This window comes from Tympanuchus pallidicinctus, unplaced genomic scaffold (assembly GCF_026119805.1).
Source record: "Tympanuchus pallidicinctus isolate F22 unplaced genomic scaffold, pur_lepc_1.0 scaffold11, whole genome shotgun sequence".
NCBI lineage: Eukaryota > Metazoa > Chordata > Aves > Galliformes > Phasianidae > Tympanuchus > Tympanuchus pallidicinctus.
In genome coordinates, this window is record NW_026294627.1 from 8,023,195 (window position 1) to 8,049,110 (window position 25,916).

Here is a 25,916-nt window from a genome sequence, read left to right on the forward strand (position 1 = left end):
ATTTCTTAGTGCTTTGCTACTTTATCAGTTCCTTTCCACACATTTTATTTTCTATTTGTCCATGTGCTTCCCTGAGAAGACTCTTTTTTCTTTTTTCCTTGTTTTATCGTTGATTTCATGCCATTTTTCTAATGAAAAGACTTGGAAATTCTAACTCTGTTCCCAGTAGTGCCTACAGCCATTTCCACACATGTGTCATCAGCAAATCCAAATTATCTCCTTAGAACACTGAAGAAGGGGGTTAAAATTATGAGGGAATCTAACTTCACTTCCTTTCAAGCTTGTGGAATCTTGTCAATGCCAAAAGTTTATCCACTCTGTAATAATATAAGGAAGAACATATCATCTTCCACACAAGGGAGTGCCAAAATCCCTTCTAAGTAATAATAATAATAATAATAATAATAATAATAATAATAATAATAATAATACTATTATTATTATTATAGTTCCTTTCCTATCCACTAAATCAATTAAATGGAAGGACAGGAAACTAGTCTGGTTTCACACAAATTGTTATTGACAGAACTGTGCTTGCTCTCTCTCATCTCCCTTTTCTCCTCTGATAGACAAATTTATCATTTAATTACTGGTTCCACTGCCTTTCAGGATTTGAAATTAGGCTCTCAGCCTATTTTCCCCAGATCCTCTTTTCTTTCTCTTTTTAAAGACTAGCAGTATGTTTGCCTTTTCTGCAATCCCCATCCACCTTGCATAGCTTCTCAGAGCTAATAAGTAAAGATTTTGAAATTGCTTCAGTCATTAACAAGTGACAAATTATCAGAGATTAATTTGTCTAACATAATTTATGGACAACTTTTCTGTGTTAATCTCATTACCCTTCATCTTTCTCTAGTTTTGGCTCTGGTCTTAACTTCATTTACTTGATGTTGTGATATGGACTTACGTGCAGCTCATTCTTCTCACAAAAGTTGAAGCAAACAAGGTCTTAAACACTTCAAATTCCATCATGATTTTTTACACTTGTTGTATCTTCTTGAAGCTAGTGACACTCTATATCTCTCACCCCTGCTTTTGACCCACCCTTTCTAATTTTGAATATGCCTTTTTTGATTAAGGCTCTTAGGGAAGTATGACTAAAGCAGAAAGACAGCAGCATCAGATATTTATTATCACAGTGCCATTTGACATTCAATCTCTCATCATGATGTCATTTGCCAACACCTCCACCCAGAGCAAGGTCTAAAGGTTAACTCTGCAGTTGCTTTACAAGTCTTTAAAATATGAAGAGATTTATACATGGAGAGAGAGATTAAAAAACTACCTTCACTACTCAGATGCTTTCAGTATCCCAATGAAAAAGAATACCTGATATTAATGTAATAATTTCACACATTTTAAGGTTTCTCATCAAAATGTTGCATCACCAATGCTAATGCAGCAGTGAGATGTCCAGATTCTTTCATTAGGTTCATTTTTAAAGGTTAGAAATGCTACCAGGACTTCAATAGAGTAAAATTAAGGGAACATCAGGGAGAAGATAAGATACGTAACTGAAGTTGCATTCCTGCGAAGTGGTCATTCCATATATCTCATATTTAGTGTGAGAGCCACAGCCTGGGTTCTTCTGAAAGCTGCCCAGCACAATAAATAAAACATCTTTTTGCTTGTAGGTTTGGAAGGACAATTTGGATCTTCCAGCAGCAGACAGACCCACAGCATTAAAGTTTCTAGAACCTTCAACCTTTCTGAAGTTCTTTCAGTAATGCAGTTAATTCCAAAGCAGAAAAATCTAAGGCTTACGAAGTTGTAATTCCTCCAAATGACCCATTTCACCAGCCTGACATTTGCAACTATTTTTATGACTTACAGCATTTGCAGTCTTTTTGTTGTATTTATTTTCAACACCAAGGTAATCTCCTGCAATGCAATTTCTTCCAAAGACATTATAGAGGCAACAGAATCATTGCTCATTTACTGAAAAAGACCTAAATAACAAGGGGTGTCCATGTAATGGATAGTATTGAGAGCTTAAAAATCTGGTATAGCAACTGTTGATTAATTTCAGAGACTGTTGTTTTCCTTCCTGGACTACTCCTCTCCTCTGCAGAGAAAACACTGAACTATTTTTCCAGACAGCCATCCTAAAGTCAGTAAGAACAGTCTCAAGCAAGCACGTAGTATTTCTCTGCTCCACACGCCAAATAAAGAACATAAGTGGAGAAAGAGTTTTCAAGGGCATCTCTTCATATTCTAAGACGTGTGGGTACAGTAAGTGAGATCAATCTTTCATTTTCCATGCTTTTATTTTCCCCTCACCGCTGGTTGTACAGGAGGCCTGGGTATCTTGCTCAGACTTGATGGTTATTTTCAGATTGCCAGAAGTAGGTAGGGTAAATGCAAAACCTGCTGCAGTAATTAACAAAGTCGACTGCAGTCTTTCCATTGACTTCTGCTCAGGACAGATTGGCTGAACTTTGGCTGAAATTGACACTTTATGAAGAAAGTTTATGAGCAGTGTTAGGAACTGTGGAGGTACTTAGGATAACTCGTAACCTGTAGGAATTGTTCACGGCCTTGCAAGAACTGCTCAGTATGAGGGTGCAGCAATACCAAGAAATGGCACCTGTTGGCTTACTCTTCTGCCTTGACCTCCTGCTTTGTTCTCTCAGTACAAAATTCTTGGAATCACAAAGCTAAATGTATTTTTCCTTTCACTTTTACAGTGAACAACTACATGTTGTTTCACAAGTCATCATTAAATGTCCTCACTCTGTTTAAGGCACATGCATTTGATCAAAATTATATCAGTCTATCATTTGGCTATATATATGACTTTGTATTGTAAGCTGTGTACACCACCCAAATCTCATTTTCTCCCATCAGCACTGGTTAAAAGGGAAATGTCCTGGGAATAGTGCTCTCCTCTAAGCTGTTGGAGTTCACAGGTTCATTCAGTTTGTCCAGAAAAGGTACTGCATTTATTTAAATCAGATACCAGATTGGCTTTTCCCTTTGTAAGAGTGGAGGGTCCATAAATCTATATTCACATTTCTCGGTTTTGTACAGTGCAAAGTAGAAGCTCTCTTGCTTAATTCAGTGCATCTGCTCATGGTTATCTGCACTCTCCTTACACTGAATGGAGAGGAACAGGCACCTCCACAGAGTTGTGTCATCTATGGGCAGCAGGAATGGTTTCCTGATGTGCCTGTGCTGCTTCACTGTCAACAAAGTGAGACTGGTGATTTATTTTCAGATGGCTGCCATTAAGTAAGCTGAATGAGCTCGTAAGTAGTTTACTTCCTTTATCACTGCCAGCACATTGCCAGACTTTGTTCAACATACCTCTGTGAATTTATCCTTGTAAAGATCCCAGGCTGCTGCAACTTCTTTTACCGAGGCACATCCTTTCCATGCCCCACACTGGGAAGAAAGCTGACAAGATAACGCCTTGTTAACTGGTGAACCTTCTCATACTGTTTATAGTTGCATGGCTGACAATATTACTGCAGAGCAGAAAACCTCAAAAAAGATATTCTTGTGGAACCTACTTACTAATGACATGGCAAAGCAAAGGGCATATCTAAGACCCTGTCCAAGTTATGAAAAATTCTAAATGCATGACCTGTATCTTTTCCAGTTTTTGACCTGAACATTATATTTCACAAAGGAAAAATCAAGTTGCATTGATCAGAGAACAGTTAGCACAGTCTTATTAATAGTAACTACAGTACAAAAGCAGCAGTTTCCAGCTTTTATACAGCATTACATTTTGTTGATGCCTTTGAAGAGAAATTACTCATGAGACAATGGGGAAAAAAAAAAAAGATGTAGGAGGTTGAATCATTTTGGAAGAATAGGAAAAAATGAAAGTGGGGGCTAAATTTTTCGAGTGTGCTGTGTCATCACCGGTGAGAATTACTTTAATATCCTTTCTCAGTGGAATACTATTAACTCCTGCTTAGTTGGACACAATGTATAGTGGAAGAGGGAATATTTCAAACTGAATGACAGCAATTTTTGGAGAAAGACAATGACTCCCACTATTCTCTTCCAAAAAGGAGATCACTGACATCTTTACGCCTAATTCTGACTGGCAGTTGCACTGCTAGAACCAAATTCCACTCACTGGTAACCCTGCAGAGCCCTACTGTCTGAGTCTAAAGAAAGTAAACACAACAGGGAGAGAGACCACATTTCTGAAGAACTGGTTGAAAACGTCTAGAGAAGATTTAGTTTATCTGTTAATACCATAGTTAATGATAGATATTTCTTTTTTCATTCAAAGTGTTATATTATTCAGATCCCCCTCACTTCAAACAAGAAACAATGCTTTAGAAAAATCTCTACTTAAGGGATTTAGCCTTTCCTAAATAAGCAAATTTGCTATATCAGCATTAATGTTCAGAGACTTCTAGACTTAAAAGAGGGAAAGTTGCTATGCTTATTATAGCACTGTTACACTCAGTAGTGATGTAGACTAATAGCAGAATACCCGAAAAAACTGCAAGGGTCACACAGTTCCACTTTTTCAGGATTATATCCTCCCTCTCTCTCTCTCTTTCCCTAGGGAAATCATCTGTTCTACATGAAGATCTTACAAATATGTTTATTCAAGACAAAGCCAGAAAAGGAATTGTATAGCATAACGTCACAGATGTTGTTGTTTGTAGGTTGCTTTTAGTCCTCGTTGTTCTAGTCTATTATTAATAGGCAACAAATTATATTAATCCCCATATGTTGAGTCTCTTTTGCCTGTGACAGTATAACAGTAATTGGTGAGTGATATTCCTGTCCTTATCTCGACCTTTGAGCTCTCTTCCATCATATTTTCTCCCTCTCTTCCTTTGAGAATGGGAAGTGAGAGAGTGACTGAAGAGTTCATCTACCACTCAGGGTGAAATCACCACAAAAACCACAGAAGTACTATTGACTGCAGAGTCTTCCAGGTAGTCAAGAGAAGGAGACATACGCAGAGCTATAAGCGAAACCAAGTATATGACTTCTAAGCTGCTAAAAAGTTAGTTTTGGGCTTTTTTTCTCTCTCTGTATTAATAATTAAGCCACAAGGTTTACACCTATGAGTTGATAATTCTTGCCATCAATTCACAGCATAGAATATACTTTATTTCTATGTTTGAAAAATAACCCTAATTCTCAGAAAACCAATCAGTTAACATCAAATCAAGGTAAGCCTTCAAGACCTGTGAGCCTTCACATCAAGACGGATGTTCCAAAGGCTCTCCCTAGCACTTTGTGATGCAATCATCTGTCCTGTAGAAGACTTTCCAGACTAGATATCACTAGAAGAAAGACCACCAACACTCTGTTCTGCCTGTGTGAAACTAATGGCATAAAGAAATAATTTTCAGCTGCAGCCCAGAAAATTTTCAGATTTCTCCATTTTTCTCCTGACATTATCAACATCAGTAGTCCATTTAATTCCAAAACCAAGTTAAAAATAACGAGCTTCATGTTCTTTCAGTCGTTTTTTGTTTTCTGTGAAAACACTTCTGTATTTTATAATGTATCTGTTTCCTCTCTTTCCAAATGAAAGACTATACATGCAGACAGATGAGACTCGAGATCAACAAAAAATACCAAGTGAACTGAATTAATCTACCTCATTGCCCTAGCATACCTCAGTGTTACCAAGTGAATGGGTTCCTTCTTGGAGAATAAACCTATGGAAATCTGATATCACTGATATCTGATTCCATCTGATCTGTGTCTAATGACCCTTACAGCCTCTTGTTTCCTTCCCTCCATTTGCAAAACTCCCCATCCATCTACCAGACACTGAAGGAGTGAAAGACGCCTCAAGCTGTTGCTGAATGCAAGGTGTGGGAGCAGAGCTGTTGGAGCAGCACACTGATGATCATACCCACACAGGACTCATTTGAGTCTCTTTTGCAGAGTTCCAGTTTTGACACCAATTTAGAGTGTCAAAATGCTGATGGCTATGTCCTCTGCCAGACTCATGAATTGGCCAGAATTTGTCAGGGCTAGTCAAAGGTGGTATGGTAGGTAATATGTGCAACTCTTCATCTTTGCAATGGAGAAGAAGAATAAAAACCTTAGTATTTCCAGAGGAAAATGTCACCTGATTGAAAAAATGGAGCCTATAGTCAATGTACTCTGCAGAGACACTTGACATATTAATCCATCAAAAAAAATTAAGTGCTAATAATTCATGTCTGACATCATCTACCTGAATCTGTGCAAAGCATTTAACACTGTCCTGCATGACAACCTCATCACCAAATTGGACAAAAATGGATTTTATGGATGGACCACTCACTGGAATTAGCTGGAAGGCTGCACTCAGAGAGAGTTGTGGTCAGCGGCTCATTGCCCAAGTGTAGGCCAGTAATGAGTGGCATTTCTTAAGGATCCGTGCTGGGACCAGTGTTATTTAACATCTTTGTAGGTGACATGGACAGTGAGATTGAGTGCAACCTCAGCAAGTTTGCAGATGACACCAATCTGAGTGGTGCAGCTGACATGCTAGAGGGGAGGGATGTCATCCAGTGGGAGCTGGTCAGGCTTGATAGTTGGGCCCATGACAATCTCATGAAATTCAACAAGGCCAAGTGCAAGGCCCTACACCTGGGTCGGAGCTGTCCCAAGCACAGGCTGGCTGGAGAATGGCTTGAGAGAAGCCCTGAAAAGGACTTGGTAGTGCTGGTTGATGAAAGACTGATGATGATGATGAGCTGGTAATATGAACTTGCAACCCAGAAGGCCAACTGTATCCTGGGTTGCATCAAGAGAAGATCAAGAGAAGATGCAAGAGATCAAGAGCAGGCTGAGGGAGGTGATTCTGCCATCTACTCTGCTCTTGTGAGACCACAACCATACTCTGTTCAATTCAACAAGGAAATGGAGCTTTTGGAGCAGATCCAGAGGAGGGCCACAAAGATGAGTAGAGAGCTGGAGCATCTCCCCTACAGGGAGAAGATGAGAGAACTGGGGCTCTTCAGCATGGAGAAAAGAAAGCTCCAAAGTGACCTAATAGTAGACTTCCAGTACCTGAAGGGGGCCTACAGGAAAGCTGAGGAGGGACTTTTTATAAGGGCATGTAGTGACAGGATGAGGGAAAATGGCTTAACTTGTAAGAGGATAGATGTAGACTAGACGTCAGGAAGAAATTATTTACTGTGAGAATGGTGAGACACTGGAACAGGTTGCCCAGAGGGGTTGTGAATGCTCCTTCCATAAATGCATTTAAAGTCAGGCTGGATAGGGCTGTGAGCAACCTGATCTAGAGGGAGGTGTCCTGCCTATAGCAGGGGGATGGAACTAGATGATCTTAAAGGTCCTTTCCAACCCAATCCATTCTATGATTCTATGAGGAATGGATGCAAAACATCTTCTCTGTACTAGATGAACACCATACTAAAACACAGAGGTTATGGACTGAAGTAAAGATTATTATGTTAGAAAAAAAATTACAGTTTGTAAGTGAGCAGACTGATCCAGAGGTTCCCACCTCAGCCATTCTGTGATTCCATGAGATAAGTGCAAATTCATACATCTGGGAAAAGGCAATTTACTAGTGATGCACCAAGGGGAAATGGTAAAATCTATAAGGATTAGAGAGGACAGGCAGTTCAATGTGAGTACTCACTGCAGTGCTGGGTGAAAAACTGCAAAATTGAAGGCTCACAAAAGCTTATTCTTCAGCAAGAGACAAAGGAGTTGAGCATGTTGTCAAAATAATCAACAAACAATTTTATTCAAATGTAGTTAGAATACACCTCTTGAGAAAATACACCTCTTGAGAAGCAAATGTTTCTTAAGTCCTGAATGGCTCTTAATCCAGTGGAGAATAAGAAAACAGCAACAACAACAACAAAAACATGCCTGAAAACACAAAGAAGACAAATATAAGTATAAAACTAGAGACAAAATTCTAGAAGTGAGGGAGATTATGCCTGTGAACAAAATATCGCAGGAGACGTCAGATTTTCATCCTCCTGAAGTTCTCACATAGTGACTGATGCCTTTTTAATTAAGGGCTGAGGTCACTGGATGTCAGGTAACTGTAATGCACCAGCCTCACGATGGTGATCTTCTGATCCCTTTTTCATCTCTAAGCTCTATGAATACATGAACATTGTTGCTTTTACACTTTTGCAGCTGCTCCTTTTCTTGCTTCGGCTTCTAGTCAAACTGAAAAATCCAATACTTTTTGCCTAGCAGTACTATAAGCAGTGCATGTTTTATTAATACTCATGCACATCAACCTTTGACTTCTCCAGCAATGAACGAAAGAAGGGGACTTAGCTCTCCACTCCCATTTCTGCTCAATACCTTTCCATATTTTTTCAAACACCAGTTAAACTCTGCAAAGTGATACCAATTAAACAGAGTTTATTTTGTGTATCTGCACAGCATTTTTAAAAATATGTTCTGCAGTTTCTTTTTCATATTGTTTGCAAGGCTCTAGAACAGCATGTCATTACCCTGAACTGCATTATTTCCTGCAGATATTTGTATGTAATTGCATTATAAATCCAATCAAAACTAACTTGACGGAAGCATTTTTTAAAAATATGCTCCAGTTTGCAATAATATTAAAGTAATAAATGCAGTAATAAAGATTTCACAGAGGAATCTGAATGTATTTGTCTTTCTCAGGCTTCAATTAAAGGCAAATTTAAAAGGCAAGTTATAAAAGCAATGCTCAGAGGGGCTGTGGGAGGTTCACAATCAGAGAGGCAGAAGAAAAAGGTTTAACTCAAAAGCAAAACATACTGCCACTGAAGAATTCAACCAAATTCAGAAGTAGTTGACAGAAAGAGGAAATGGGAATGGTTAAGTGCTTCCAAACGTCTGACTTCCAGATATCTACCACTTAACTAGGCAAAGTGAGGATAGATACACTTGCAAGCAACAGCTAAACCTTTCAGAGATGAGCCTGATACCTCAGTCCTCTCTGTTTCTTCTTTCAAACAATGTTTGGATATGAAACAAAGTCATCCAATGAAACAGCCGAGTCCAGAAAAATTACCAAGCTAAGCAGAAAAGATCTCTCTGCAGTAAAGAAAGGTGAGGTTTTGTCAAAACACAATGCAGTGTCCCAAAACAACCTTTGTTCTTGCTAAGAATTAAGCCCTAAAAATAGGATTTAATGAGTGTGCAGGCTTTGCACACTGGAGGAAGTCCTGCCTAGATGGAGCAAACAGAACACAAAGCTTCTGCAGGGCAATTGGTGCAGGTAGAGGACACCATACTAATGACACTATTGGGCACCTTACGTTAGTCTAATATTTGTCTACACAATTCAGGCCCAGCACTGGTTTTTCTTGGGTACCATGTTTCTTCCTCCACAATTTTCTTGTCTCGTATTTACATCATTTTTTTTTTTTTCAGGCAGGAACTAAGCTATTTCTTGCCAATAACTTAATGCAAAATGGGCCTCAATGCACAATGGGAGCCACTTATCTGCTAAGGTATCTGCACTGGCCTATGTTGAAGCAATGCCAACAATATCACAGTTCTGAAGCAATTGTATTCTTAACAGTTGAATAAACACCAAGGTGTATGCTTCTTGCCAGGAATAGTCTCATGGAAAGCAAGCCTTTGAGAACACTGTGAATGCACCTACACAGCCATTACTCATAGATAACTGCAAAATAAAATAAAATTAAACTCACCTCCAGGTAATAAATTTACTTTGCTCAAAAATAATAGCTTAGGAGACCATAAATATTAATGAGAAAAAAGGAAAAACAGAAGAGAAAATAGGCAAAAAATTGCAATTTTTCCCATGGCAGTAATAGATAATGGACAATACCACAATTTTTGAGTGTTATTCTTTTCTACCCTTCAGATATTACTTTTCAGTTCTGGAGTCTCCTCTCCATCTCTTCCCAGAACAGAAACCCATGTGAACAAGAAACAACACTTAATGGCGTGGAGTATCCTCCAAAATGCTACAGAGAGCTCAACTGATGTAAAGCACAACTGGTCTAAATAAAGCTTACTTAACAAAGAGCCCATGGCTAGCAAGAGGCAGCGCCCTTCTTTGTTATGTCAGTTCACAGCAATTAAACAAGGATAAATGTTCTGAGTCCTAGCTGGGTTTACAAAGAGTAACCAAGCCAGCAGAAAAGAAGACTAGGAAATGTCAGTCAACAATTCCTCAAGATGACCTCAAGTCTTGTTGGGGTTTTGTTTCATGTACTACTGCTGATGTACTACTGTATACGGAGAACATCTGGAAGGCAAAAGCCAATAAATATCTGTAGTTTGCAGCAAACATTACTGAAGAGAGCCAGTCATATGAACATTTGTGTGTGTAGAGCACTGAACATCTGCCATAATAGTATGCTCGGTGATCCTTTCCTAGTTTACAACTGTGTTAGCATGAGCCAAGAGTTTCAAAAGCAACTGGTAGACCTGGGCATCTCAGGTGGTTGCCTGACTTGAGTTACTGAAAAAAGGAGTCCTTCTTTCTGTATTTGTCTATCAAGCTCAGCACTTTGTCTTTAGTGCTGGTAAAGGCCTTACTTTACTTTCAGGATATCATGACAGCTTTAGATTATTATTATTTATAATATTTTGAGTCACATGTTTTTATCACAAAGTCCTGTCAGAGGCCATACCACCCCAGCTAATTATAACACAACAGAGAGAGAGAGATAACCTATGCAGTCCCAAACAGAAAAAGAAAAAAAATTATCTTATAAATTAAGATATATAAAAATAAAGACTGAAATATGAAAGACAACAACCGCAACAGAACCGGAAAAGACATAGTTTGAAGGGAAAGTCTCCAGGCATGTAGGAACACCATTTGATGTCCTGTAGTTTACCTCATTGCAAGACAAGCTGCAAATTTCCTTGTGTAACCAAGCCAAAGGGAATAAACTGCAATGGGGAAATATTGCTATATCAACAAATTTTGCTAGCATGCAAGTCTGTAAGCGATCATTTCTGTTTGAGTTGCACAACATGACTGTCTCCAGCAGTTCCAAGATTCACGTCTTTGTTTGGTCTGAAAAATGAAAAGCTTTATAATTCAGGACATTGAGAAGGGTCATCCTGCCGTATTCTAATTAAGAAACAGAAAACAGTTCCACATTATGAATAAAACATCTCCAACGGGGAGGTCCAGGACCTAATAAAAATGTTTGACAATCTTCTGACTAACTACAGCATTTCCTCCAAAACAAGTAAATGCCAATGGGACAAAATCATAGAGGCTGTAAATAGCATCTGGCATCGCATATGATAATACAAGGCAAGGCATGTTACACAAATAAAAAAGGAACATGGCAGAAACAAAGAGAAAAGATAATCAGCTGAACAGGCTAAAACTGATGGAAACAGTAGCTGTTGTGTTAAATAGGAGGAAAGGAAATCACAGGAATAACCAAAGTTTGACTGACTGATGCAGAATTTTGTGGATGAAGCAAGATGCAAAATGCTTAACAAAAACAGCAAATGAGTTTGCTGCAGCAAAACTGTGTATTCCTCTGTTAGAAGGCTGATCACGTTTTGTGCTTCTGCATACAGACCATTCCGATCCTTCAGATGGGGTGAACTAGAGAGTAGAGAGAGATGGATGGAGAAAAACTGTAAGGAATACTTGGAGACCATTAATACTTGGAACTGTGAGCAGCAACCAATGTGATGCTGTGCAAATATCTTTGTGGCACCTCTGTTAGTGTCATCTTTGTCATCGCTCTAATAGAAGGGTACGGGTAGTTCAGGACCACAACAACAGTGGAAGGCACCTTGGTTCTGAGATAACTCCACCACTGAGAGCACACTCTTCTGTTAGCATCATTGTCAACCAAGTCCTTGAACTCCCACCGATTCTCATCTTTTAAAATCAGCTGTGCTGTGTTCAACAGAATACACTGCAATTGGGGATTCTGGAAGGAATTTAATTCAGATATGCATTTACAATACGTAGGTGTTTTGAATGAACAAAGCAGAGCATAATAACAGCCCACCGCAGGATGACAAGGAGCATGACAGATTAAAATTGAGAGCAATGGACAGAACGAGCCTTGCATTTTGTGCCAGGAAGCAGTGGTGGATGCAGGCTTAGCAGTGACTCACAAGCAAATTGGTTGGGCAGGAAGAGAATGTGGAATTCTAACAAATGCGTATGAAAGATATCTATTTACAGATATAAATAAAAATCTCTCATCCAAGCTGACAGGAATTCAGCAATTATAACAGCAGCATAGAACTTTGAATGCATACTACATGTTCTGATAGATGCTAGAGACAACAAAGAGCTGTCACCTGTGGGGGGAAAGGCAGATCTGAATCTGATCCAAAGAGCCATGCAAACACTTTGAAAAGTCTGTACAAGCCATGGAGATGAAAGTAAAGTAGTGCCCGTGTTGCAGAACATGATGCATATGCAGGAAAGCCCACATACTGCATGCCCTTTCAAGGGTGGCCTATAAAACTGATGAGGTGGATGCCAACTCTTTCTTGGCAGGCCAGTTCCCTGTATACAGCTGAGTCACATTTAGCCACTTCTTTGATAATAGATCTGCATAGGCCAGGCTGACCCCTCCAGAGCCTGCCCAATCATGGGGATTAGATGATCCTCTCCCTGGTGAGTCGAGTTGCTCTGCTAATCTGCATCGACATGCACCTATTAACAGCAATAGTGTCATGGGTTTGGATGAAGATAGCACAAATGATGCTGAGACCACCTAACGCTCACTGCCATTTGGAATGCCCTAATGTATCTTGCCTTCTGTCTTCCTGCTGATCAGGAAGGGCTCAGATCTCTTATCCAATCTACAAACTGCACATGGATGTTTAGATGCCCTGATGCACCTCAAATGGCACCAAGAATGACATTTAAGCAACTTACTTAAGCCTTAGATCCTTTATAAAAGTTCACACTGATATTTTCTAAGACCACGACTCACTTACCTAACTACAGATAGCTGCTGCTGTTTGAAATGACCTTTGCTGTCTAATAATCCATAATCACAGAGATGAATACAGAACAGGATCTAGAGGAGACTCAAGCCTTTCTTATGCCACAACAGTTGAATGTGATGCAAGATCCCCTACAGTGACTAAAATGACAAGATATGTAGACATGTCTGAATGTCTGAATATGTAGATACATCTGAATACTCATGCTGATACTTTTAAAGTCCTGTTCAAGTGCTGTTCAACACCTTATCTTGCACACAAAGTTCATTGCATGATCAGAGCTGGAAAGTGGAGAGGGATGAAAAGTTTTTAATGATTTTATTCCTTTTGGACTGTGGCTGCAAATAAACAATATCTTAATAAACATAAGCATTGGAAAATGAAACCTATGCTCTTGGATTCACTTCTTTTTTCTTTTTTTTTAAGTTTATGAAGTCGTAGTTTTGTCTCATGGGCAAAAAATAATCTAAAATGTGAACTGAGGGCTAAAGCATGCGTCTTAAAAATTACTTTTCTCCACATGCCAATATAGAATAATGGAATTTAGTGTTTCCAATAATTCATCACCTAGGGACAAACTTCCAGTTTGCCTGTCTGCTGGTGTGAAGGGACTTTCAAACTACTCTGTATGTCTTATTCTTCTAATCCGGATTTTCTGATGGATCTCTCTCCAAGACATTTGTACACTGCTTCTCTCTTACTTGTATTTATACAAGCAACTCTGTAATGGGCTGGATGACTCTGGATACCTAGACAAGCACACCTTCAAAGCATTGTGGATTAAAATTGGAAACATTTCAAATTAGATCTCCAAATTGATATCTGATAATTGCAGAGCACTTTAAACCTCATACTGCTGGTTTTGCTTCCAACTAGTGATTTCGATTTTAGTTAGAAGTGAAGAACTTTCACATCAATTTCCTTCATCCTAATTATTCAAACCCCAATGCTTCCCAAGGCCAATACTTACACTAAGGCCAAGTACATACCCAAACATGATAAGAGCTTGTCCTGTTTCAAAAAGTCCAGTTTTTTCTTTGCAATTTTTCAGAAGTGAACTGGAATTTCAGCAGGAACTCCTGTGACTGCCCTTCTACATTTTGATCTTATTTCACTTAATAAAGCACCTCTAAAATCTAACTGTAAGTGTGCCCTCATGAATAACCGTGGAGCAGAAGGGGGATTTTTCAGTAGTGCCCACATTACTTTGAAGTGAGATTTTTATTATCAATGAATCTTCAGCTGACAGTTCTAAGTCAACTAGCTAGCACTCCTTGGATAAATAAAATTAAAAAAAAAATCAAAATAAAAACAAATGTAAATATTGAATCAAGGCATCTATTTCTTCTATGATGTAATGTGGCGATAGGCAGGATAACAGTGAGTTAGGAGGAAATTATTATTTTAGTCTTTATTGATGCAAAAGACCGAAGTTACAGAACATTAGGCAAAGCCACCCTCTTCCTTGCCCAGTACTTCAGGAGGAACAGTTACAGACAAGAAAATGACCCAGGTCCTTACAATGCAGCTAATAATTAATTTGGAACAGTTGACAATATCATATTGTTGAACGTAACTGCATGTACAGTATATAAATACAACAGCTTTCTGTTTCTTGTCAAGAACATAAGCCAATCAAATTTTGTTTAAGTTAGCTTGAGCTCAAGTACACTTCCTTCTTAAATATATGTTATGTACACCATAACCATTAAATCTGGAGTTTCACTCTCCGCATCTTAACTTGAAATTTATATTACAGTACTTTAAAAGCTAAATGAACAGCCTTGTAATTCACAAGAGCCTTCTGTCAGATTTCCCATCTTTTAAATCTTTGGCAATGTTTCATGGGAACACTCTTATTATTCAGACAGAGTAATTCTATTTTAGTTCTACTAATGACAATTTTAGTGGCATCCAAAGCAAGATATTCCAATCCTTCAATCTTTCTATTTGAAAGAACAGGCCACACAAATGCTCTGTGTGAGTGTTAAACTAATGAAAATCCTACACTGTAGGAGAAACATTGTGTAAAATATATTAACTAACATTTTAAAGATGCATAAGATAAAACATCATGAGACACAGCAACATTGACCCACTGCATAAAAACACTGCATCATATCTGGCCAATCAATGGCAATAAATCTCCTTCACAGGTTACTGATGGTGGGACACAGCAGCAAAATCTGTATTTGGACCAGGTCATCCAAAGTCTGACAGCTCAAATTAAATTCCTCAAACTTACCAAGCTTTTAAACAGGTGATCTTAGTTTCAAAACGCTGCTGCATTCACCTGGCTATCGTGGCCACCTACCGAGCTCAGCAAATCTTCATGTCAGCATTCACTTGCACAAGTCAAACAGTACCACCACACTCTGAGCTGGTCAAGATCTGCTGCAGGTGAGACACATCCCTAGGACACAGCCCTTGAGGAAGAGATGATATGAATGGACTCGACAATCTTTTGTTCTCCAAACACTGTGAGAAAGATACAAAACTAACAAGAAAAATAACTTTTGTTTAAATTCTAACAATCCTACTAAAACAGGTTGCAGTTGAATATTTACATCAAGTAAAGTTTGCCATACAGAAATAGTCATATTGTTATAGTTATAGAAATAGTCAATATTGTTATGTAGTGTATGGTTTACAACGGATTTATTACCAAGCACACTGAGACATCTGATGTCTTTTCAAACAGCTTAAAGACCAAAAAGCCTTTAAGACAAGAAGCTGAAGCTACCTTATGCCCCTCTGATAATTACCTGTTTGCTCCTCAGCAACACTTTCATACAAGAAGTTGACACTATAGCATTAAACCCATTGGGAATTGTGCCCTTAAAGTCCTGCCAAATATTTAACCTTGTCCATACTAAATGAAAAATAAAAGCATTGCTCAGAACTACTGCTTGAACAAATAAATGCAGGCAGTTCAAATTACATGCGGAAATTCCTAGCAGAAATGTCTTTACAAGCATGGAGAAAAAAGTGCTCAAATACAGTCACTACATGGTAGATGACTGGAGAAACATTCAGAAAGTATAAATATAGATGTATCTAGGACTATATTATTTTAGCACTCTAATGCCAAATGGTAGACTACCAGATGGTAGATTTCTGAGACAGATATTAAGGACAACCAAGTATTACATATATTCTTATGTTAATCTGAATGGAGAGGTTTTATCATACCATATTTCTTAGAGGAATGTTATAATTAAATACATCCCTTAGAGAAGGAATTTCCTCACAGAAAGAAAGACTATGATAAATAGAGTTCTGTTGTACAAAACGTAGAGTGATTTTATGAAAAAAGACCGAAAATACAGCTTTGGTGTTTGGACTGAATTTCATCTGTGCAATGTGAGCCAGAAAGTCAAATATGAGCCCTGAAAAGCAGGATTCCAGCTAAGGACTCCGTATGAACAAAACTCATTTCTACCCAATTACCAACTCAATAACGTGTTCTTTTTCTTCTTCCAAAATGGAGATAAGAATCAAAAATCAGTAAGGGCATGTTAGATTCTATTTAAGGCAGAATGCAAGCATGTGAAAATAATTATTATATGTTCCAATAGAAATATACTCTATAGACTTCTAGCAATAGGCAAAGGAAAAAAATATAGTTTTATACATTTGTACAGTTACAATTAAGAACAAAATAAAAATGTTAGGGCAGCAGTTACCAAAGTATACAAAAATAAACTACTTCACTATTTGTGGTGTTGAATCTTTTTGCATCATTAAATAAATATTGCTCTGCTAAACAACATTTTGTAACATTTCAGTCAAACTCCAAAAGAAATAAATATTTACTTTCTAAAATAATCCATATTTTCATCTGCATACCCTGCATCTCATGTAAGTTGTACTTCTCCATGCTGTATTTGAAAGCAAGTTCTGAGATAACCAACATCTTCAGACAACCTGCAGGCAGGTAGAATGGGCTTCAAAGCAGGTACTCTCTGTGCCCCCACCCTTCACAGTGCTGTGAATTATAAGTTCTTTCACAAACAATCCATAGATTATTTGTGTGAAAAGATGGCGTAAGCTCCATTCTAGAAAGCATTGTCTCATCCTTTCTGAAACCTAACTCTGCTCTAGGCAGTCAAATATCTGTGGTTCTGGAGAGTTCCATGAATGCCATTTTCATGGAGCCTGGATGTGACTATGCTGAGCAGCTCATGGTACCAGATCACACAAGATGGAAAGAGCACACCTAACTGTCTCTTTTGATCTAACAAAGAATCCTACCTTTACCTCTAAGCCTTGTTTCTCTGTCAGCCTTGTCCATTTTTCAGCTTAAATGTTCATATGGTCAGCATGAAAAAATGTCTTTACCCTACCTGTCACATAGCCCACCAACAGCAGTGGTAATGCTGTTCCTCTAGCCTATTCTAGGAGGAATTAGTCCTTTCAGTTGGAGCCAGAGTGGAAAGAGTGAATGAGAGACACTGTCAGTCTGCACAACGCCCTGGGATTGTAGACAAACCAGCTCCCAGAGAGCACAGTCACACAACTGTAACCACCCAACAGCTTCTGCAAAGCAAACATCAAAGTCCTCAGAATGGAAATAAAAACCACAATTCTTCATTTCTAAAACCAGTGTCTCTGGTTCACGGGGGTGCACCCACTGGAGACAGCCAAGAGCAGGTCAATGCATCACTTCCACATAAGCCCTTAAAACAGGGCTGGAGAGAAAACAGTAGTGCCTAGGCTTTGCATCTAGATATGATGAATGGACAGACTTCCACCTTTCTGAGAAGGAAAGCATTTTGACTTCTTTAGGAAAACTGTTCCTCTGTCTTGCAAGTAATCTAATATCATATTTCTTTCTTATATCCATATGTATATTTTATATCCTGACATCAATTCAGTTTTTAATGAGATGAGAAGATTGAGAACTAAGGGGTTAATTCAGGTAGTAAACCTGAAGCAATGAGAGAAAGAATAAACAGAGGGAGAAAGGCCTACATGTGATTTTTTAAGAATTCATTTCAAATCCCTTTTAATTTATCCCACACGTAGGTCTTCCATCCATCCTGGATTCTCAATAAGGAACAAAACAGTTCACGGCATCACATTTTTACTTCAAACCAACCACCAAGTCTGTAGCATTTAAAACAGCAGAGATGCTCTCAGTTGTGTTAGCCAGAACTGTGGATGCAGGGTAAATGATTTCTTCAATTGTCACATACGTCCCTGTTAAAAATCCAACGACTCCAAAGACAGCTATAAAAATGTCTTTCAATATTGTCCACAGACGTAGGTTTTCCTTGTAGAAAGTGAGGATTTCAACCAGAGGTGGCAGAATCAGTGCCAGAGTGCTACTGCTGACAGCTCCAACCAAAGAAATCACCAGGTCTAGGCGAGGGATCAGAACCGCCACAGCACCTAAAACATAAGGAGAACAACATTGGCTGCAGCTTCAACATCCTCATGAAAAAAAAAAAAAAAAACCAATCACGATAAACACATAACGCAGTGATTCATGCTTTTAGAAATGTTCTATCACTCACTATGTTTTCCAGATAAGATTGGCAGGCACGGCACAGATCAGCACATCTGTTTATGAGTAAGGTACATTTTCATGCTCATGTGTGATACTCAGTTTCAGTTTTGAATTTCTGCATGAGCTGGCGTAGCTTTAGGTTAAAATTCTGTTATACTTACAGGGTGAGTAAACTTGACCTGCAAATCACAGAGACGAGAGATATATGAAACTGTACAGAGACATTTTTAGTTTTTTATTTTATGGGTTTATTTTTAAGCCATAAAAGTTCAGGCAGAATAATGGAAGGGGTCTTCAAAATGAGCTCAAAAGCTGCTGGCCACTTGGCAGGCTCACAAACATTTCTATCACTTATCTATAGGCTTGTCTGTTGAAAAATCTTGGTCTATACTATTGCATTCTGTGTAAAAAAATGAAGCAGTTGCCCAGTGAGCTGAATGAGAACTTAGCTCCACCAAGAGCTGAGTACAAAGAGAAGGCCCAATTAGCATGGTAGGATGGCATGGCCAGTCTCACCAAGAAGCTGGAGTGTTCCTGGGAACAGAGTCCAGCCTTACAGAAGGAGCAGAACCCCTGCTCTTAACCTCTTTGGCCAGCAACCCTAAGATACCCAAGTATTAACTGAGCTATGCTGGTTTGTCACGTAACGTCTTCAGTTCTCTGTTAGAAGCTAACTTTCCAAGGTCAGCTGAGCACAGGCTCCAATATGATCCCACACTTTGGAAATGGCTGTCTTTTTTCACCTCTGTATGCATCCCACCAACTAAGTATTCTGGAAATAACATTTATGGCAAGAAGCAAATGGAACAAGCAGGAAGGAAATCCTCACGTAACACATCAGGATAAAAAACAACATGTTCATCAGCTTTCTAATGTCCCAGGCTGAACTTTCCACTGGCAGAGTTTCCTCCCTGTGGGCTGATTGCCATCAACTGCCTCAAATTCAGACCACACCTGGTTATGAAAGGCCACGTAGTCAAATTATGTTAGTGCTAATATTCTCCATAGAGAACATGGAACTTGAAGAAATCTGCATTGGCAAATACACTCATGCCAGCAGAGACACAGACTAGTAAGTGCACATACTGCAGCACAGCAACAACTGTGTTGGCTCCCAGTGTGGTACATCATGTCATCCCATTTATCTTGCCAAGAGCTTTCCCTTTGCTGTATCAAATCTCTCTGTATTCCAATTTAAAATGAACATAAGCAGAAGGAGTTCAGTCCTGTCTGGTGAAGATCCAGTCAAAATTCACTTCCACAACAACAGTTACTTGCTGCTACCAGGCACCGTTTGCTAAGCATTTTAATAAAAACCCTAAGCACAGAGATACTGCATAAAAAGGATGGTTGGCCGAAGGTACAAGACTAAACAGGGATAAAGATCCAATCTGAAAGATAAATCTATTAACTTATTCTAGCTTGCCATTATTATAGTTTATTCATACTTTGTGATTCTACAGAGGCATGAGAGACTTAATGTCACCAGAGGAAGATTGGGAAGAGACAGAACTGTACTTCAGGAAACCTTAGGAAAGACATGATACTCAAAAATGGATGAACTAAAGTTTTTATCCCACCATTATGATGGACATGCTCAGTGCCAAACGCATTCTTCCACTGCATGCATATGACATTACAAACTGGAAATGTCACGTTTACATATTATCTAGGGCAAAGCTGAATAGAATGAGAAAGGAATTACACCAAAATTAATAAAAGTCACCAAGTACCAAGCTCTATAATTTTTGTGGCCAGCCATGTAGATGTGGCACTCATGGACATGCTTTAGTAGTCACGGTGGTGATGGGTTGACAGTTGGACTGGATGATCCTAGAGGTCTTCTCCAACCTTAATGATTGTATGATTCTCTAACTCTGTTCAGGCCACAAAAGCAGGTACTGTGAGTGCCCACACAACACAGACTGAGCTCTCAGACTAGAACCACAGGCAATCATTGATACTTGCACAACAATGCACAACAGGTAAGAATGTGTAAACTGCTGCTGAAGTATGTCTGCATGACTGGAAAAATCTTAGGTAATTAATAAGCTGAATGTGTTCTTCTGAAGCAGGAGAGAGGGCTGAACATTTATTATCTTGCCAATTTAATAGATGTAGAGGGTGTAGTCATCAAACATGGAGTGTCAATTTCTGTAATAGACTTCTTTCAAATCTACAGGTGTTCAGGATTTGGAAAATACTCATTAATTTATAGGTCACAGTTTGGCTTGAAATCTTCTGTTTCATTAAAAATCATGATAATATTACTAGTAGTTATTTATTGGAAAAACAAATTTCAATTTATGATTGTTTCAGATTACAGAAAAGCAAAATTCTGTGTTGGCTTGTATCTTGTCAAATGTTTATCTGGCTCATATGTATTTGTATTAAACTGGATAATACTTGGGAGGAAGTTTTGGAAACACGTTTCAAGTTTTTAATTACACTCTTATGTATTCTGTAACAATCCAAGGGAAATGCCATTTTTATTATCTGCCAAATAAAGAAAAATGGGTGCAGCTTCTCCTTCTTATTTCCAGGAGAAGTAAACAAGAGGCATTTCAGCAAACACAAAGCTTTACTACCACTTTTCCAAGATCCAATCAGAAGATTGGAGCATTGATGGATTAGAAATGGGTGCCTGACATATATTGTCAGGACAATTGGATTTAACAGCTTTCTCAAAGCACAAAAGCAAAACCGTATTTTTAACCAAGACAGATGCCTATGATGTGTCAAGATAGAGTTTCTTTGAGGAGGAAAAGATGCCTACAATGGGATGTTTGCCAAAGAACTCTGTTTGCAGGCAAAATGGCACTTCAAAATGCTTCCCCCCTTCTCCTTTCTACACTAATATCCAAGCTTCTGCTCACCAAAACAGAGAATGCCTTCCTTGGGAGTTCCACAGTGGAAGCTTGTAAAATTGTGTTTTGATACATATACAAAAGAATATAGGACAAAGTAGAAACCTGCTATTAATCTGAAGCAAAACTGTCAAATGCAAATAATTAGTTAAGAGCATTTGTGAATAAATTACAGAGCTTTGCAGATATGCAGGAAGAAAATCTACGCGTTAGTGGATAAATTTTAAGGAAAAAAGATTCCAGATAAAGAACCTGGTATTACATAATTGTGATTTAGTTTGAGGTTTGTCAATGCTAATTGACATGGGGTTTGAGGTGCTGTTTGTTTCCACTGTCCTTTGAAACATCAAAAGACCATTAGACACAGATAGAAGATGATTTCCTTTAAAATCTAGATCCAATTTTCACACACACAAAAAAATCATTTCTTAACCCAACTCCTTTAAATGCATACTTTTAAATACGAGTTCAATCTCAAACCCAAAATCCAACAAATCAAAGGAGAAAAAAGGTGAAAAATTGAACTTTCACAGCTAGCATGCAGAAGAACCACACACACCATATGGTTTGGCTCTGGTTCCTCTGGAGTGAAAAACCTTCACCAGATGTGCCTCCAACATCCAGTATGCTTGGGGCCACAGATGGTACTTCACATCCAGCCTTCCATCTGCCCTTGCACTACAATTCACTTTGGCCTACGTTAGTGGGAAGGATTAGAGTCAGTCATGCTCAGGTTAAGTAACTTCACTCGTCACAAGAGGTAACACTGCACCAGGCAGCAGCTGAGCCCTGCTCAGTGCACGGACAGCTCTGTTCCTCCTCTAGAGCCCTCCACATCCACATCTCAGAGATTCAGAAGCAAATTTATTCTTTATAGCACTTCACAGCACAGATTTTGAAGCCATTATAAGAGGTTAGTAATTTATGTTCTCTTTCTTTATGCAGAAAGAAGCATAAAAATGATGTCAGAGATAATGATGACTTAACAGAGGTATCAAACCCACTGTTTTCTTACCAGCTTACCTAACACACTTATCTAGGACTGGCACATACACTTCTGTAAGAACTCCTTGAAGGAAACCATTCCATCCATGTCCCACTAAGAAAGCACCTCCTCCCATGCTGTCTGCACTTCATACATCCCCAGCATTTAAGCATATAATTCATTCAGGCTTCAGGATTTGCACTTACTTTAAGCAGGAGTTGGTGTCACAACCGCCACATGCAGGAAGAGGCTGTGTAACAGGGACAGGGAGGAGTGGCAGTCCTGAGTCTATAAGGGAACTCCCCCCTCAACTCACCTCCCAACGGCAACTTGCTCACTCTTAGTAAAATGCTATAGTAGTTACTGCTCCTCTCTGCCTTATTGCCTGCTCACACAGGGTTGTGTCTCCTCTCATCAGACCATCAGAATTCATGCATTCAGAAAGCACCCCTCTTGGAGTCCAGCGTGGAAAGCAAAGTAGGCAGTAAGACCCTCCGGATGGAGCTCCAACACCAAGTGACCTTCCCAAAGCTAATGTGCACAGGTGCTTGGCACAGCACACTGATTTATCTGCAAATGTATTTCCACATTCCATTAAGTACAATCTGTGGGCTCACGAATGGCATCTGGTTAGACTGTCGCATTTGAAATGCTGTATTTATTCATTTGTCTCAGCAGTAAATTTATTTCAGCTTTGCTACTGATACTTACAAATCTGTTCAGACATACTATGCTACAATAGTTTATACAACTGCAATATGCAACCAGATCCAACAAATGAGCATAAAGCATGCAGTAAAACATTAATACTGAACTCCAAATGGATGATCCTGGCCATTACAGTATTGACACTGTTCCCACTGCCAGTCACTCTCTTTCAGGCATCTGAAATGAGTTTGCAATTTAACTGTCCCCTCTGGTTCAGTCTCATAAAATAAATTCCTTTTCTGAGACAGCTGAAGGGCTCCCAGCAGTGCAAGCAGAAATGAATGTCGCTTATTCAAGGACAAGACTGTTTTTGCCATAGGAAAAAAAAGGTGAAGAAAAGAGTTGGCGCAGTGGCAAAGCCTGGAGAAGTTTCCAATGGTGCTGGAAAGTCATATTTACCTTCACATGCTGCCATCACTATCTGTTCCCCAGTCTGTCTCTTTGCTGTGCTACATATATCAGGCTATGTCACAAGGAAGAAGGCAGTCATCCATAGCTACTTTGCCAGCTCATGCCAAATGTAAGACCTGGGCAGTAATAAGTTAAAATCAATTTGTACAGACAGCAGTTTGTCTTAACCATCAAAAACAAACAAACAAAAACTATTGCATATCTCTTGATTACTACACAAAGTGAGAAAAAAATGCAATTAAATCTACTTATATTCTGAAACTACAATACTTTGCTTGCTAAATACTAAGCGTATAGAAGAGGGAGAGGAAGGAGAAACATTGCCACAGGCACCTTTGTGAATGGTTTAAACTATCTGCATTTATCATTAGGGCTTCTTGCCCCTTTATCATCAAATCTTACATTTCTTTGCTAATGATGACTAAAGGAACAGATGATTAAGATTTTAAAAAAATTATGCTATTGTCTTTTTGCCAAAAGCAGATTTATCAGAGCGCCAAGAATTGTAACAGTTTTGCTAAATATCTTGTCCAATAACTATTAAAGAAATAAAAGATTATGACATAAAAGATTACTGTAGCATCCTCCCAGTGCAGTTTTCAATAAATTGCAGAACAAGGCGATTTGGTTCTGAATAAACTGACAAAACTTCTGAGCCAGGAGTTTCTTTCCCGTGTTAGGGGTGTTGTATGTGCTTCATTAGCAAGGATTCATTAATTTGCAACATTTCCAAACAAGATGATGTATCAAGAGACCAGCTTGCCTAAGTTATTGATTTTTAATCATGATTCACTGGTGAGGCCGCACCTCGAGTACTGTGTCCAGTTTTGGGCCCCTCACTACAAGAAAGACATTGAGGCCCTGGAACGTGTCCAAAGAAGGGCAACGAAACTGGTGAGGGGTCTGGAGCACAAGACTTATGAGGAGAGGCTGAGGGAGCTGGGAATGTTCAGTCTGGAGAAGAGGAGGCTCAGGGGAGACCTCACTGCACTCCACAACTTCCTGAAGGGAGGCTGTGGTGCAAAAGGGTCTGGCCTCTTCTCCCAGGCAAATAGTAGGACCCGAGGAAATGGCCAGAAGTTATACCAGAGGAGGTTTATGTTGAACATTAGGAGAAACTTTTTCTCTCAGAGGGTGGTCAGGCACTGGAATGGCTGCCCAGGGAGGTGGTGCAGTCGCCGTCCCTGGCAGTGTTCAAGAGGTGCTTGGATGAGGAGCTACGAGATATGGATTAGTGCTTGTGGTACTGATAGGAATGGGGGGGTGGTTGGACTGGATGATCTTGCAGGTAATTTCCAACCTTGTGATTCTGTGATTCTGTGATTCAAAGCTGGATTAAAGGCAGTACTTTAACAGTGATGCTTCCTAGAAATTCTTCATATCTTAAGGATGACAAGATGCTTCTGGGCACTTGAAAGCACTACCTGACTTTTAGATGACCAACATGTTCACCTTTATGAACTAGTTTGGAGAGAAGTTCTCATTAGGTTTTCAGCAACAACAGCAATTCATAGAAAAAATCAAAATTATCACTCTCCCTTCCACTCTGATCACCTACCTACATTGTAAAAACTGGACAAAAGTAGAGGCACTCCTTTAGTTGCAGACACCTCTTCACCAAGCAATGCCTGCAAAGGCACAGCCAGCACCTTATCTGTCTGATAAAGGTCTCTCTTCTCTGTATATCTGATAAAGGTCTCTCTTCTCATTGCTAATTCATACAGCCAAATCTCCAACAGAAAGGAGTGCTCAAAGAACTGCCAGAGTTTCCTGATAGCAGTAAGGTAAATGAAGTTTCCTCTTCCTAGGCTCAGCCCTTCCAACACAGAGGCTGTATATATCTAAACAGGTCCCTCATGCAAAGAGAGGTAAGCTTCATTTCTGTTTTACAATGAATTTCCAGTTGCCTTAGGCAACTTCTATTTAATAACTATTAGAAATTTCTTTTTATAGATATAAATATATATATATATACACATATATATAATGATTTGTTAAGACTTGAATAGAAAGTTCCAGTAACAAAATACTAACCTAGAATTATTTCACATGTATTTAGGAACACAATTATTTTTTTTCTCCATGGAAATATAAACACTGCTTTCCAGAAAAAAAGCAAGTGGCAAACCTTAAGCATATGCATCTAAGAATGGGCTGGGATCAGAGTGACCTATCAACCATTCATACCTTCCTGAGACTTGTTGTTTCCTTTGGATTTTTTTATGCTTCCTTCTTATCCTCTTCTCTCCCATCCTCAGCATCTTCCAGTTATTACTATCCAGTTATTCCAGAACAGAATAGAATAAACCAGAGTTCATTTGTGTGGTTTGTTGTTTTAATAATCAGTAACGAGTTCTGGATCTTTTCATTTCCTCATTTCAGAATATTACAAGTGGAAAATGTAGCATTAAAATAGAAGAATAAAAAAAGAGAGAATGTATTCTACCAAATAAAAGAGAAATATGTATTTAGATCATCAAGTATGTTATCAACACTCTGATGTAACAGCTATTATCTTTGTCACCAAATCATGTCCTTCTTTACTTCA

General features: G+C 38.9%; 1 protein-coding gene across 3 annotated transcripts in view; it reads right to left on the minus strand.

Moving 5' to 3' along the window:
- Positions 1–14,277: 14,277 nt before the first annotated feature.
- Positions 14,278–25,916, minus strand: part of SLC36A4 (solute carrier family 36 member 4) — a 98,619-nt gene continuing 86,980 nt past the window's right edge. For all 3 annotated transcript variants that reach the window (XM_052669996.1, XM_052670000.1, XM_052670011.1), the window contains one exon: positions 14,278–18,279. In XM_052669996.1, coding sequence (XP_052525956.1) covers positions 17,972–18,279 — 308 coding nt within the window. In that variant the 3' untranslated portion in view covers positions 14,278–17,971. The remainder of the gene's footprint in view (positions 18,280–25,916) is intronic.